The sequence below is a fragment of the Impatiens glandulifera genome, chromosome 2, assembly GCF_907164915.1.
Source record: "Impatiens glandulifera chromosome 2, dImpGla2.1, whole genome shotgun sequence".
NCBI lineage: Eukaryota > Viridiplantae > Streptophyta > Magnoliopsida > Ericales > Balsaminaceae > Impatiens > Impatiens glandulifera.
Genome location: NC_061863.1, coordinates 508,976 through 522,488, shown reverse-complemented (window position 1 = coordinate 522,488; position 13,513 = coordinate 508,976). Strand labels below are relative to the sequence as shown.

Sequence of the window (13,513 nt, the reverse complement as noted above, 5' to 3'; positions counted from 1 at the left end):
TGTGTTTCAAACCTATTAGATATAATGAGAAAGAAAAATAAAGTAACAACAATGGCATAAGTGAAATAGTCAGGTCCAGAAAATAAATTTAAATATCAGCCAAAATTTAACAACAATGGCATACATACATGATGAGTAAGGACTCCTTTTTTTTTTTTTTTTTTTATAAACTGAGGAACCAATTCTATATTCTAACTAAATAGCAACTGGTGGGCCAACATCTCTAATTAGGACAACTATTATGTCTTTTTTATGTGTTTCTTTGTAATATTTACTCTGATATTAACAAATTATTTACACTTAGGGAATTGATATGAACACACTAATTTTTGAACTTATAACGGAAAGATCGCTTGAAAGTTGAAACTATTAAGGGAAATCAATGTCAGTAGTCAATTCGCTAAATACAATAAGAGTCATAAGACTATTGAAGTATTCAGAGATTTGGAATAGCTGACCAAGACCAAAAAGATAATATTCCAATGAAAACTTAGTGTCCAAAGTCCAAACACACTCAAAGAAGTGTATATTCTTCATTGTCCCAGCCACTTTTGGACAAAAGATTCTTTACAGGCTAACTCTCTCACCTACAATATGGAGGCCATAGAGGTTCCTATATAACACCTGTAGTGCCTATATTATTCAGCAAACACAAAACATCTCGAATTCTAATCAAAACTATTATTCAATAATACTTAAAATTATCCATAGATAACAAATAATCATCTGCAAATGCCACAATGTATATCCGTTCCAACTGATAACAAAGTGCACAATTGTTCAGATACCCAAATGATTAAATTCATGAATACAGAACAGACCAAGGAGAAGAATCTGATAAAAGAACAAACTTTCAAACCAGGCATGAATAATTTTCAGATCAGGCAGATTAAGATACAATTAAAGAGCGTGGAGTGACTTCTAGACTCTTAAAGGGGCAATTAATAGAAGTGGGATAAAAATAAATAAGAGACAAAATGAACATCAAGGACTAACAAGGATCTAAGCAGACAACACACCAAGTCTCATAAAAGAAACCTTCAAATGATAACCTTGAAAATTGAAGGAATTACAGGACTTGAGAGATAAATAAATACATACCATCTCTTTTAACAAAATCTCCACCCTGAGAAAATAGATAAAAGGAATTAGTGTTACTTTTACGGCCACAATATGTATATAATTCTCAGGAGATCCAGAAAGTCTAGCAAATTTTGGGTAGATAATTTAGTAAGTATAACCTTAAAACTATATCACAAGAAAAAACAGTCACCATCATCTTCCCTGTATCCTACGGTATAAAAACGGATAGCTGACTAAAATCCAAAACTAAATGCTAAGAGATGTTCTTTGTCGCCTCCGAGTATACGTCCGGCTTCATTTCCACTAATGTAGCCACGTAAGTATGCTCTCCACGCCTCAATCCCTTCTTGAGCTGCATGGCGGAAAGCAAGGCTGCCTTCCTCTCTTTGGCTGCCTCATAGCGTCCGGCTATGAATAATGGGCTCTCCAGTGCCGCAACGAAGATCTCACCCAAGTGTGGCATCACAGCCACATGAGCCGCGGCTAGGAACTCAAAATCATCCTATGTGTTGCATCGGTGTCAACCATCGCTATAACTTCTTTCCCATTGACCCTGACTTTCACATACATCAAGCCGCGGACCTTGTGTGGCACATGGGCACTGGCCTGCATCGCACCAAGCATCTGCAGCGGGTTAACCCTAGAAGGCACCTCATCGTGGTTCTTCTCCTCACCCTGGATCGCTCTAACCCTTCCGCGCTGCGGGCATTCCCGCATGGGGTGATCACCATTGCAAAGGTAGCATCCAGCTTGCTTGCGGTCCGAGTTTGCTTTTCTTCTGTCACGACCGGTACTCTTGCCTCGATTATGACTTTGTTTTCCCCTAGGTCCTCGGTCACCACCTTGGACTTTGCCCTTCCCCTTGTCTCTGGAAGAGGGCTTATTTGGCTCCGCATTGATTGAGCCAATTATCTTGTAATCAACCAACCGATCAGCTCCAGCAATGGCCGAAAAGAGGTCTTTTACATCCAATCTTCTTAACTCGGTTTGGGCCCACGGTTGTAATCCGGCTAAGATATTGAACAGTTTGTCTTGCTCTGACATGTCACGGATGTCAAGCATTAGGGAACTGAAGCTTTTCACGTACTCTCTTGTGGAACCTGTGTGGCGTAGCCGGCGGAGGGACTCGCGGGCTAGCCAAGAAGCATTCCCCGGGAGGAATTGCTCATTTAGCTCACGCTTCACTGTTTCCCAAGTGTCGATCCTATCACGCATAGCACTAGCATCATCCGAGAGGCGGACTCTCCACCACAGCTTTGCATCGCCCACGAGATACATGCTAGTCACGGACACCTTTTTTTCTTCGAGGATCTTGGAGGCTTCGAAGTAAACTTCCATGTCCCCGAAAAAAAAAGGTGTCCGTGACTAGCATGTATCTCGTGGACGATGCAAATCTGTGGTAGAGAGTCCGCCTCTCAGATGATGCTAGTGCTATGCGTGATAGGATCGACACCTGGGAACAATGAAGCGTGAGCTAAAGGAGCAATTCCTCCCGGGGAATGCTTCTTGGCTAGCTCGCGAGTCCCTCCGCCGGCTACGCCACACATGTTCCACAAGAGAGTACGTGAAAAGCTTCAGTTCCCTAATGCTTGACATCCGTGACATGTCAGAGCAAGACAAACTGTTCAATTTCTTAGCCAAATTACAACCGTGGGCCCAAACCGAGTTAAGAAGATTGGATGTAAAAGACCTCCCTTCGGCCATTGCTGGAGCTGATCGGTTAGTTGATTACAAGATAATTGGCTCAGTCAGTGCAGAGCCAAAGAAGCCCTCTTCCAGAGACAAGGGGAAGGGCAAAGTCCAAGGTGGTGACTGAGGACCTGGGGGAAAACAAAGTCATAACCGAGGCAAAAGTACCGATCGTGACAAAAGAAAAACAGACTCAGACCGAGGGAGCAAATCCGGTCGGGACCGCAAACAAGCTGGATGCTACCTTTGCAATGGTGATCACCTCATGCGAGAATGCCCGCAACACGGAAGGGTTAGTACGATCCAGGGTGAGGAGGCCCACGATGAGGTGTCTTCTAGGGTTAACCCGCTGCAGATGCTTGGTGCGATGCAGGCCGGTGCCAATGTGCCACACAAGGCCCGCGACTTGATGTATGTGAAAGTCAGGGTCAATGGGAAAGAAGTTATGGCGATGGTTGACACCGGTGCAACACATAATTTCGTAGCTGACCGAGAGATCAACAGATTTGGGCTAGATGTTGCTCAAAACCGCTCGCGGATGAAGGCGGTTAATTCAGAAGCTCAGCCGATCAAGGGGCAGGCCACGGCTGAGTTGCAGATTGGGTCGTGGAAGGGTCGGGTTGAATTCATGGCGATCCTTCTTGATGATTTTGATGTTTATCCTAGGAATTGAGTTCCTAGCCGCGGCTCATGTGGCTGTGATGCCACACTTGGGTGAGATCTTCATTGCGGCACCGGAGAGTCCATCCTTCATAGCCGGACGCTATGAGGCAGACAAAGAGAGGAAGACAGCCTTGCTTTCCGTCATGTAGCTCAAGAAGGGATTGAGGCGTGGAGAGCATACTTACGTGGCTACATTGGTGGAAACGAAAAATTGGAAGAATCGATCATCGCGATCTAGGTTAACTTCTGCACATTCATCAACTCCTTTCTCTCAAATCGATTATAAAAATAAGTATACTTTTTAATAATGAAATATATTACATGACAAAAATATTAATAAAGGGTAAAAAGATTTAGTTACAATTTTATACTCATTTACTCACAAACCTCCTATAAAAACAGTGTTGGTATAGTTTGCACTATACCAATAATGTTAGTACCTTCTATAACTAACCAAAAATTACCTAATATATATACTATAATATCTCATAAAATACAGCCATTAATATATATCTTATTGCCTTGTAAGATATAAATAACTCAGGACACAATGGGCACATTTATATATATATTATAGACTAAGTGAAAATTGAGGAAAAATGAAGAAAATGGAAAAAGTGAAAATTGAGTCGCAAGAAGCTAAACAGCTTATATACCTTGGCAAGCTGGTAAAGCATCCTTGATGAAACAAACAGCTGTAGTATGAGTTCTTAGAAGGTTTTTGTCTGCTTCCTCTCGTTTCCAGTCATATCCATAACTAAAGAACATTTTTATTGTCATATATTCGAGAGAAGACTAGTTAGTATTTTTATCCAAAATAGGAAAGGGAAAGAGATTATCAGCCTACCCTCTTGAACCATGTCCTCCATATTCATGAATGTTCTTCACCCTCTCAACATAATCTTCTGGTAGTGTCTTTGTAGTGGAAGGGACTGGTGAAGACAAAGGCATAATAAGATTTAGTAGACCATCCCTTATGAGTTATCTATATAAAATAAAGATAGCTTGACCTTGGAGGAAGAATGTGTCGTGAGAATCACGAGCAGGATGCTGTTGTGGCTGAAAAAGTGCATCAAAATTCCAGAACCTGTAAAAAAAATATATTCTCAGGTTGCATTTAGAGGAGTTTCAACTTCAATCATTTTGAGGAGTTTTGGATACACATTATATCCTGAGCTATAAGGAAAAGAATCAGAAAAGAGTACATTCTACAACTTATTATTCTTTCATGAAAGACTAATGGTAACATTCTAGTTCATGCCAATATTTCAGAATGAATGAATTACAAAGGAAATTGAATGTTTACAACGTAACACACCATCTAGCTAAGCATGCATCAATTTCTAGTAATTCAAGAGTTTGTTAAGGCTAGTTATCTGTATATTATCACAATTGTAATAACTGATACAACAGTTATGATGTCAAATCTCCAGTGAATTCACTGATAGTTTGTGGAAATGAATGAAAGGAAAAGGAGAGAAAAAGAGACAGAAACCTGCTTTCAACAAAATTGTTTGTGGGCATCTCCTCAAACCTGCATAATCAATCAACCTCCATCATTTGATTGTCAAAACTAAATAATTTTAGTTTATAACTTCCCATGTAGGCAAGCAAGCAAGTGATATCAAAGAATTCAACAACCTCCCGTGGAATGATTTTCATAATGAAAAGCCACAAACATGTAATATATTTGCTTATGATACATTCTCACAACATATTATCGTTAACATCACATATTAATAGCTATAAATGTAGTGAAGAATCATAGTTGATTAAGCATTCATTTTTTTCATATGGTTCTAACATGTCTCGTGACAAGATTAATGTACATGCATAGGAAATTGTGCATACACCCTACTGTCACAAATTTCTAAACCAGAGTTTAACCCCTAGAGGAGGCTAGCAAAACATGCCACCTCCATATACCTTCACTTTCAAAGGGTTTTCAGTGAGATTCAAACTTGCTCTCTCAAGTTCAAACCCTATCCACTTGAGCTACTATGGGTGGGTCTCTACTGTCATATTTAAAGCACATATATGCATTTAAATGATAGTTTTACCACAAAGATCAGCAAACCTTACCCCATCTGAAGAAAGATCATCTTGAATTGTTGACGTACCTGAAATATGAATATTTTCAGAAAAGCTTTTATAAACATAACTGCATGAACTTTGAGCAATGTATGTTTCTTGCCTTGAGCAATGTACCTCTGACCTTTTGCTAGGAAGTTATATTCCTTGAATTCGAGATCCTTCCACTCACCCCTTTGAATAAAGAAAAAGGGTAACAAAGTAACAGATAATTATCAACTACACAAAGTCAACCCATTGGATATATTCATAGCAATTTTTTATATTCAAGGAGCAGATTAACATATAATCATCCCTAGTAAAGCAATCTTAATAGCCATATATTTAAACCAAGCATGGCAACAAGCATTCAGTCTTCAAGATTACACAAACCCAATTATACAATAAATCCATGAACTATCACAATGCATGAAAATCAAGATAACTTGTTTGTTTGTCTGTGCATACACCTTAGTCAAGCAACATCATAATTCAATTGATAACAATTAAGTATCATGCATTTTTATTCGTCAATATAAAGCAACCAGTAGGGGAGCAACTGTAAACACTCTCATTATAAGAAAACAATATAGCTCAAGATCTTTTCTGCCTTATAATGAAGCCCCAACCAAACCTTTAAGGTTCAGTGATTAAGCAAGGATATCCTCCTTGAAAGTGGCACCGACTACTTTAAAGCTTCTTTTTTGTTCATCTCTGAGTGTGATTATCCTACCATTATATTTATAACTAAGAAAAGATGTGATTGGTGTTGTGTGCATGTGGAAGTCACCGCATAGGCAAGCTCTACAAGATTACAGATCACTTCAAACCTCATGTTACCAATCAAAATGATCCACAAATGTACCCCTTCTGCAACCCACAATCAACCCTATGGCTTAAAGTATCATCACAAATCTATTGTGACAAACTCCAATAATGAATTCAGCATGCAGATCTCAAATGCAAGTAGAAAATTGTTTATCTTATTTAGTACAAATAAAACTGCTTGAGTTTCAAAAAGCAATTGAAAAGTGCAATGTTGCATCATAAGTCCTTAGAAAATATGTCATTTCAATATTGGTTACTTTTACAAATAAGCATTTTATCAACCTGCCAAAATCCATCAATGCACAATTGGTTCAGCATAAAATTTTAAAAAATAAAAACAAAGGGTAGGTTTGCAGCATAGGTACATCCACCAGAAATAAATACCAAAGTGAATGCATCACTTGCCCACAAAGGACAACTCATCTAGCCTTTGTATAGCGCACCTTAAAATTTACTTGACAAAATCAAGCAAGTGTTTCAGATGCCAAGGATGACAGCAAGAAAATAAACAATGAGAAGAGGTAGTAGAGGAAGTACTGGGAAGTAATTAGCTTTCTTCTCTTGAGAGCATCTATATCTTTTGGGTCTATCACCTGCACAATCACAATTAGAATAATTAGAAGGAATAGGAGTGTAAGGGCAATATATAAATCACCAAGGAAGATACAATAGCAATGCTTGCATATAAGATTTCTCTCCTCAAACACCTCAACCTAACCTAACCACCCACCACACACTAATAATAAAGGTAGAGAACATATCCTCGTATTGATCCACTTTCATTTGAATCAAAAGTTAAAATCAATTTATAGAGCTTATACCAATATTCTTCCACTAGACATGGTGCTTCACTCAAAACTAGGTAGCCTATGTGTTCTTTAATAACCTATGTTAGCAAAGCTACCACAGAAATGGAAAGTGGCACTATTTGTAACGACCCAAAGATCGTCACGAGACTCGATATTTAGTATAAAAATATTTGGAAGTAATTTGTAGGTTTGGTAAATATTACTTGTAAAAGAAATGAAACTTTCTTGTTCTTGTCATATCTCTTCACTCTTATCTTCTAATTTTCTTAAGAAGAAAGGTAAAACATTCAAACTTCCCACCAGTTATACTTCTAATTGCCTTACAATTTTCTACATCATAATAACATACCGAGATTGACTATTTCTTACAAAATCTAATCCCAAAATATATTTACTGCATCTAGTTGTCAATTACTATGACAACTACCAAAATAATTACTTGACGTATTCTACAGGTCTATAAGCCTTGCCAAGCACAAAATCACCTCAAGATCACTTATCTTCGACTGCACTTTAAACATCAGAATGCGATTTAGCATCCTCACCTACATCAAAAGTTGAACTATTAGCCTAATGTTAAGTAAGCGATGTAAAATAAATCTATATACTTGCGCATGAGCATAATGAATCATGATAAAACTAAATAAAGCATGGAGGGATATATAGGCATTCAAAAATCTCGTATTGGAGAAGTCAGATCGATTGGTCATATACAAACCCTTGAATAAAATGATCGTTCTCATGCATTCAGACAACGTAATCACTGTACTTGTTTATATTCACCTTTCTAGTAACAAGTTGCTTTCCCATCTCAACCCATTGGTTCTTTATCACCTGTGAGCGACCTATCTTAAAGACTGATGCATCAATTTTTTTCTGCAAGCACAAAAACACATATTATATAATGTATGTTTTATCAAATCAAAAGTGATCCAATATAGCAGTAGCATATGAGCATAACTAATTAAACTATTTGCAGCTGAACAGGCCATAGAACATAAATACACATAATGAGAATGAAGGGAATCATAACCTGCAATTCTTCTAGAGAGATTCCCTCTGGGGGTATCGCCAAGAAGACTTGTACTTCTGGTGATCCCGATGAAGCATACAACTTTCCTTCATTAGTAAGTGCCCATCTCTCTCGCTTAATATCCTGCATGACTTCAATTAAACAAATGTAAAACACCAATTACTTGTTTTTAAGTATAAAACTGAAAGTTTGTGAAAACCCAGGATTATTTTCCTTAATATGAGCAAGGAAATCAAGCTAAGAAAACAGATATAGGCAAGTAAGAAGGAAATTGACATTATTGTAACTGAAAGAAAGAAAAAGAGATATAGATGATGAACCTGTGAAGGTGAGAATGTTATAAATGACAATCCTACTAAGAATCCCAAAATGATTCCAATGAAAGTTGTGAAAATAAAGTGCACATTATCCATAGATTTCCTAGCTGTTACACTACACCATATATATATATAAGATCATTATATAATTCTTTCAACAATTATTATTAGAAATATCATCAACATTTTCTAATAATTAATTACCTGTGTCCATGGATTCTCATGTTATCGTTAATCCTTTGATGGAACTTTCCGTAGAGAATTCCTTTATGAACATAACTGAAATTCCTAAACTTTCGCAATTACTCTTTCCCAACACTTAGAATTTTTTCTAATTTTGTTTAGGAAAGGTTAAAATCGAAAGTTTCGAATAAACTTTCGCAATTAACCCTTCCCAACACTTAGAAATTTTCCATATTTTTTAGGAAGTGTCAAAAGCGAAAGTTTATTAGAAAACTTTCACAATTAACCTTCGTTAAAAACGAGAGTTTCAAATAAACTTTCACAATTACCAAATCTGAAAAGTTAAAACCGAGAGTTTTTTAAATAACCTTCGCAATTACCCTATTTTCCCCCATTGTTTTGACTATGGTTTAATCGAAAATTTTCAATGAAATTCTCAAATAAAAGAAAACAAATACATATAGAAAAACATTCATAAACGACGTTAATAAACCAAAACATAATAATAATAATTCTTAAAACAAAAATAAAAGTCAAACAGTACCAAATCCAATTCTATAGCTAGTCTAACCTAATCCTAATCCAAATAGCTATCAGCCCAGATTTAACCAAAACACAGCAAGAATAACCAAAATAAAATAACAAACAAACTCAAAATATCAGACAACAACTATAAACAGACTTCAATCATCAAACGGCATCGGTATACAAAACAGATGCCTTAATCATCACACAATTATCACATTGAAGAAGACCTTACCTGAACAGCAAAGCGAAGTAAAATAGAGGAGATAGATCGAATAAATCCGAAGTATAGATGATTTTGTCGGCCTCTTCTGGTTTCTTAGCAATTAGTCTTCGTTGATGTCATTTCTCCTTCTTTCACTAATTGAAAACGGAATTAGAGCTCTCTAATTTTGGAACCGTCGTTGTCTTTCTTGTCTGATCGTCCTCAACTGCCGGACATTAGCAGATTCTTCTGTCTTCTTCTCCGATTGAAAGATGCTCCGCCCTAGCTAACTCTCCAGAATTGATATCTCTCTCTCTTGATTCATTAACCGTTCCCTCCTTATTCTCAACTGATTCTTTTCAAGAACGGATAAAAAGAACCCTCTTTTCAACTTTGATTTCCCTTTTTATATATTCTATTTCAATTATAGGGGTCAAATTAGAAATACACCCTAAAATCAAAGGACTCTTGGGAATAAAAAAAATCTTAATCTTTTTTATTTTCCCTTTATTCCCGAATAAAAAAATCTTAATCTTTTTTATTTTCCCTTTATTCCCGACTTCCTTTTAATTTGAATATATATGTGAAAGTAAATGGATATTTGAGTCGGATTCTGGGTTGATCCTCAAAAAAACTTAAAACGTTTAAAAATAAAATTTAAAATGCTATAAGTATGTTTCAAATCGCAACATAAAAAAACAAGTAAGTTTTTAACCAAACAGGCTAATAACACTTTATATTTTAAATTTAACACTAAATTTAATGAACGCTGTAACAATATATTTTCATGTGGAACTTTCTAGTTTAAATAATAAAATATATATTTTCAAATAACTTTCTTCAATATAAATTAACAATTAACAAACCCTAATAGGTACACACAAGTCGTGATTTAGTATAATAAGAACCAAACCCTAACAAGAAAAGGGATAAAAGGAAGATGCATTCCAATCCAAAGTGAAAACAGAAACAAAAACACAGAATAGATCAAGACCTATATAATATATAAACCACAAACATAATATATGAAATCATACCCAACAAGTAAATGACAACAACCAAGAGTTCACTAATTGTGTTTATAGATATGAGATCGATCTCTGAACACCCGATTCAACAACACATGTTAATATATATATATAATCAAACATACACAAATTTGTGAAATAATAAACAAACCTGATTGCTATATCACATCCCAATAAAATACGAATCAAAAACCGCATCTGGAAGAAGAAGTGATTCAAAACCTAATTTTCAGGATTTATAGAGCGAAGCAAAACCGGACGGACTTGAACAGAATTCAAAAAATTAAGGATACGGATTGCAATCCGATCCAACTCTTTATATTTCTTGGAGATAGACAATAATTACACTGAAAAAGTATTTTAGTAAGATTGGAAATCAAATACGAAAGCAAGATAAATGGATTGAAATCATAAAGCATTTCATTCTCAATCTTAATCAAACCTTTCTCAATGTATTCATAGTATATATATTACTCAACTTTTCCCTGGAACTGTAAGCATATATATGTATATATTAGAGAGAATGAAGAAATACTCTAAAAAAACTCTCCGGTTTCTTCTGTGAAAAAAAAAGTTGAATTGTATTGATTAATAATATGAATTTTATTTTCATTTCAAGTTTTTTAAATATTTTATTATTTAAAATAAATTTGATTTATGATGATTTAAATAAAAAAATGATTTATTTAGTTAAATTAAAGAAAAAAAATAGAGATAATTTTATTTTATTTAAATAGAGATAATTTTAATAAATACCGTATATAGTCAACTTATTTCATATTAGAAAAGTTAAATATAAAATATTTTAATAAAAAATGTTATTAAAAATATTATGTAATGTCATAATATATATTATTAAGTAAAATATTATATTTAATTTGATTAATTATTAATATATAATATTTTTAAAAAATTATATAGATAATTTTTATTTAAAAAAAAAAATTGAATCATTCAACTAATTTTATATTTTATTTGATTAATTATTAATATATAATATTTTTAAAACTTTATCTTGTTTATCTTGTTTGATAGATAATTTTGTTTATAAATAAAAAAATTGATTCATTCAACTAATTTTTTTACGTACTTAATATATATATATATATATATATATATATATATATAATTAATATAATAAAATATTAGATGTTTATATTTTATTAAATTATATAGTATACATTTTAATATTTTATATATTTTAAACAATTATAATATATAATAATAATATTTTATATTTTTAATTAAATAAAATATAATAATAAAAAATATTAATCTAATTCAATTACAAAATAATATTAATAATTTCTCTTTAATAAATTTAAACATTATCAATAGAATGGAAATATTCAAACGCTATCAATGAGATTGAGATTGATTAATACTCATAACAAAACACTACACTTCTATCAATCATACTCATTCTAATTCTACACATCTAACAATCTCATTTCTATTCCGATTCTCTTATTTGAACCAAGCGCCCCCTTACTAATTGATGCTGGTTTGATAATACTTACTAATTGATGCTGGTTTGATAATAGAATTTTTGAATTTTTTAAAAAATTTAAATTTTTAAATTTTTAATTTTATCATTAAATCACTATTTTATAAACGATAATATGTTTACTTTATTTGAATTAAATTTAAATTTTAAATAAAAAATTAATTTTAATAATTAATCTAATTAAAACTCAAATAATTTTCTCATTCATCAAACAATATTAATTTTAAATAAAACAAAAAGAAAAAGCTCATAATAAATACAACAAAATTTTTGTTTGAAACACTATATATGTATGTATACAAGTTGTTTGTTCAAGTTTACAACATAGTCCTAGTATTTTTCTTGTATATTAAAAATAAGAATTAAGTATAATAGAATTTATTATATGTGATGAATAAGTAAGTCATAGGACTTTTATCACATTTATTTTATTTTATTTTATTTCATAAATGAATAACAAAGTATAAAAAACATTCTCAATGGTAATTTCGTTATCATAGAAAATTAATGTAAATATACAAAACGCATCACCTTGATTAATCAATTTGAGTGTCAACTCCTTCTATGAGCAGTAATCTATTGAATGTGATACCAATAGAATCAAATATAAAAATATTAAAGAATTGATTTATAAAATAAAAAAAAATATTTACAACACCAAAAATAACACAATTTATATTAAAGAATGTTATTTGAAAATACATCTTTTATTATTTGAATAAATTTAAATTAGAAAAAAAAATTATGATAATTAAAAATAGTGAAAAACTCAATAAATGACCTAAATCTTAGTGTAATACACTAAACTTGGAAAAAAACAAATCAAATATTTGTGGGTCACACAGAATGCTCAAACACAAGTCGATGAAATGATTTACTAATAATAGGCCTTGGCGAGTTGGAAGTAAAAGTAAGAGGGGATTGACTAGAGTTCAAAGGCCAGAATTATTTTATTTTCTTTCCTTACTTTTCACTATGACACGAAGCAAGTTGAGTATTTGAAAGTCAAATTTCTCCTCTAGTCTATTCAGTCTATCCAAAACATTTTAGAATAATCTCATAACATGTTTAAAACATGTCTTTCATGTTTAAATCACAAGAAAATGGTCCTAACATAAATGAACAGAATCTGCACAACTGAACTTGTAAAAATATTCAAAAAAAAAAAAAGAAATTTTGGAATATGACATTTCCTTCGTACACATACAATCATTTATTCATTCAACCTCATCTGGAATCAAGACTGAAGAATAATTGTAGAGATATAAACTGAACGAACAAATTTTTTAGTAAAATCCGAATTTTGTAACACCAATACATCACTTATTTATTAATGATAAAATGGTTCATATTGCTTCCGCATATGTGACTGATTTCTGTTTATGCATGTTTATGTTTCACTCATCCCTAACATAGTCTAGGAAACAGGATTATGGATGTTTTAGTTCATTTTACTTCATCTGTGAAACGTGGTAAGATTGACTTTTAACTCTAGCCAAATTGTTGACTAGTGACGTAAATGTCTCGTCCGGACATTGAGGTCAATACATTACAAAACGTTGCACGTGGTTTT

At 33.2% G+C, this 13,513-nt stretch overlaps 2 protein-coding genes across 3 annotated transcripts; both read right to left on the bottom strand.

Moving 5' to 3' along the window:
- Window positions 1–377: 377 nt before the first annotated feature.
- On the bottom strand, window positions 378–9,740 carry LOC124927996 (phenylalanine--tRNA ligase alpha subunit, cytoplasmic-like). 2 transcript variants are annotated; one of them, XM_047468510.1, is made up of 8 exons: window positions 9,436–9,740; window positions 5,630–5,700; window positions 5,518–5,555; window positions 4,931–4,969; window positions 4,446–4,522; window positions 4,283–4,367; window positions 4,092–4,192; window positions 378–633 (listed from the first exon to the last, which is right to left on the bottom strand). In XM_047468510.1, the coding sequence occupies exons 3-8, from the start codon at window positions 5,535–5,537 to the stop codon at window positions 614–616; spliced, it is 342 nt and encodes a 113-aa protein (XP_047324466.1). In that variant the 5' UTR covers window positions 5,538–5,555; window positions 5,630–5,700; window positions 9,436–9,740; the 3' UTR covers window positions 378–613. The 2 variants fall into 2 exon arrangements, with proteins under 2 accessions (XP_047324466.1, XP_047324468.1); XM_047468512.1 differs by having other exon boundaries at window positions 5,651–5,700.
- LOC124928049 (phenylalanine--tRNA ligase alpha subunit, cytoplasmic-like) lies at window positions 6,798–8,803 on the bottom strand. The gene is made up of 6 exons (XM_047468580.1): window positions 8,697–8,803; window positions 8,496–8,607; window positions 8,176–8,298; window positions 7,926–8,018; window positions 7,628–7,687; window positions 6,798–6,926 (listed from the first exon to the last, which is right to left on the bottom strand). Exons 1-6 carry the CDS (start codon window positions 8,714–8,716, stop codon window positions 6,798–6,800), a joined length of 537 nt encoding a protein of 178 aa, XP_047324536.1. The 5' UTR covers window positions 8,717–8,803.
- Window positions 9,741–13,513: the final 3,773 nt, after the last annotated feature.